The following is a 2,712-nucleotide window of genomic DNA, read 5'->3' on the forward strand; positions in this document are numbered from 1 at the left end:
CCTGGATCAGGTTGATTGTGTGGAACTGATCTAGGAACACAGCGTGCGCGTAGCTTGCGATGTGAGCAATACTGTCATATCAAAGATGTCGGGCTGGATGCATGGCCACCTCCAGCACCCTCCGGCCACCTTCGCTGCTGAGCAGCTACGGTATGCCTTGCAAAGCAGCGATACGTCAGGGCTTGGAACTCCAGCATAGGCGTTGAAAATCCAATCCGTTGCCCTTCATTGCCCCATACCATCCACGCACGCGCATTCAGCTCTGTTGTCCTCCCGCCCAGCACCACAGCTCGACCATCCTCGCTCTTCACCCACAGCGCAGCTGCTCAGGCTTAACAAGGGGCCTGTACGGACCTTCTCGGCTTGAGGGGGCGTGCGTGTGCAGCTCCAGCAGCTCGGAGCTCAGGTGCGGCACCCGTCAATGACTCCTTGACCTTCACAGCAGCCCCCTGGGCGCCCAGGCAGCCTGTGCGGGAGTGTGGAGGGCCATGTGGCCTGCTTCCGGGCGCTGCGTGGGCCTCTCGGCGACCAGCGGTTGAGAAACGCCGTTCATCCTCAAACCGGACGATGCTGCAGCCCGGGATTCGCGGCTTATTTGAGGCCAGCGTTGAGGCCGGTGGCCTGGCACCTGGGATGCAACATGTTCGCAGTGCCGGCAGCGCGCCCTGCAGCTTGGTCGCGCGAGCCGCCGCGCAGCTCCCTGGCACATCCGCACATTCCAACACGTCCTGGGCCGATGCCGCGTGTGCGCCGCAGGGGCGCGGCCCTGGCACACCCGCCCTCTTGAAGCCTTGGCATGCGTGACGCACCAGCAGTGTTTTGCCAGGCTTCTTCATGCCGATTGCCACGCGTTGCTCTCCGCAGGCACCCAGGCTTTGACCCGGCATACGCGGCTTGAAGACCGGGCAGCTCAGATGGCGTCCATCGGGGTGCTGTCGCCGCGCCCCATGGGCCCCGCGGCCAGCCTGGACGTGACTGCGCTCGACAGCCTGTGCTCAGGCAGCCTCGACGAGCTGCTCGCGGCCCACAGGGCGCCGGCCCGCAGCAGCGGCACCGCGACCAGCCCGCTGTCCCCCGGCCACGCGGCCGGCCGCCCCCGCGGCGACCCCGATGGCGAAGAGGACGACGGCGGCGTGGCAGGGGTGGACCCTGTGCGGGCCGCCAAGGTGCGCGCCGCGACAGACTTTGTGAAGAAAAGCTGGCAGTACAAGGTGCGCGTGAAGCAAAGGAGACGGAAAGTACGGGGCGGCGAGGCGCGACCAGCGGCATTGCGGGCATTGCTGTGATGATCACAGACCCCGGCAACGGGTCGTGAAGCCTGGCAGCGGCTCGGTGCGGCTCGGTCGCGGGGTATACGGCGCGTCGAGGGCTGCGTCGTGTCGCATGCGCCTGCAGCAGTCGCCGCCAGCCTTGACCCATGCCGCCGCCGCTCGGGCGCCCCCTTGCTCCTGCGCGCAGGCGACGGGCTCTGTGTCGGCGGCGGCTGTGCTGGCGGACCTTCACGTGCGCCGTGTGCCGCACGGCGGGCCCGAAGGCATGAAGCGCGTCGCGGCCGGCCTCATCAAGGTGACCAGGGGGGGGGTATGACCGGGGCGGGGCGTGGCTGAGCAGAGTACGGTAGTGCGGCAGGATGCGAGGCATTGCGGGGGTGGGGCATGAGGGAGGGACGTGTTGAGGGGCGTGATAAAGCAGGGCGTGCAGGCCAGGCCAGGGCAGGGCGGAGAGCGGGGCCGGAGTGGTGCCGCGTAACACTCCTGATCCAACAGCTCCGTTGCACGCACGCACGCACACACACACGCACACACACACACACACACACACACACACACACACACACACACGCACACACACACACACACACACACCATGACCCCCCCCCAAAGGCCAACGCCCTGGACGACACCACGTACGTGTACGACCTGGGCAACACGCTGCGCCTCTTCAAGGCCTGGCGCGCCGCCATGCCGCGAGTGGCGCCCTTCTACGCCGTCAAGTGCAACCCCGAGCCGGCGCTGCTGCGCCTGCTGGCCGCGCTCGGCGCCGGCTTCGACTGCGCGTCCAAGGCGGAGCTGGAGGCGGTCGCGGCGCTGGGGGTGCCGCAGGACCGCGTCATCTTTGCGCACCCCTGCAAGCGGCCCGCAGACCTGCGGTTTGCGGCGGGGGCTGGGGTGCAGCTGACGACGTTTGACACGGAGGGCGAGCTCGGCAAGGTGGGGCCCTCTCTTTTTTTGGGAGGGGGGGTGCAGTCACTGCTGCCCGGAACTGTTTTTGGGGTGTCGCTGATCCACAGCGGCGTCCGGGCGGTGTTGCTTTGCGTGCCCGGACTCGCGCCGCCATCACTAAGCACGCGCGAAGTTGCGCTGGAGGCGGGGTGACAGCGCAGAGACCACGACCGGCGCCACGCTGCGGCCCCCCACACGCCCTCCCCGCGTCGCCTTGCCGCGTCGCAGGTGGCGGCCATGTACCCGGGCGTGGGCCTCGTGCTGCGCGTGCGCTGCGACGACCCCGACGTGAGCGGGGCTGCTGCTGCTGCTGGCGCGGTGTGCTTTGCGGTGTAACGGATACCCACAAGGGGCGCACGAAGCAGCAGGATGCGGCGGTCATCTGCAGCGCTTATCGTCCTGGCCGCAGGGTTTAGGGTTACCCAGGGTTACTCTGCAGCAGGGCAACCAACCTCGCGGTATCATGCCGCCTCGCCCCGCACGCATGCCC

General features: G+C 68.0%; 1 protein-coding gene across 1 annotated transcript; it reads left to right on the top strand.

The window, feature by feature from the left end:
- Positions 1 to 914: 914 nt before the first annotated feature.
- On the top strand, positions 915 to 2,558 carry MNEG_13459 (ornithine decarboxylase; the record flags this gene model as incomplete). The annotated part of the gene is made up of 4 exons (XM_014038070.1): positions 915 to 1,211; positions 1,459 to 1,566; positions 1,884 to 2,210; positions 2,451 to 2,558. The coding sequence occupies 4 exons, from the start codon at positions 915 to 917 to the stop codon at positions 2,556 to 2,558; spliced, it is 840 nt and encodes a 279-aa protein (XP_013893524.1).
- Positions 2,559 to 2,712: the final 154 nt, after the last annotated feature.

The sequence above is a fragment of the Monoraphidium neglectum genome (assembly GCF_000611645.1).
Source record: "Monoraphidium neglectum strain SAG 48.87 unplaced genomic scaffold scaffold03838, whole genome shotgun sequence".
In the NCBI taxonomy this organism is placed as follows: Eukaryota; Viridiplantae; Chlorophyta; class Chlorophyceae; order Sphaeropleales; family Selenastraceae; genus Monoraphidium; species Monoraphidium neglectum.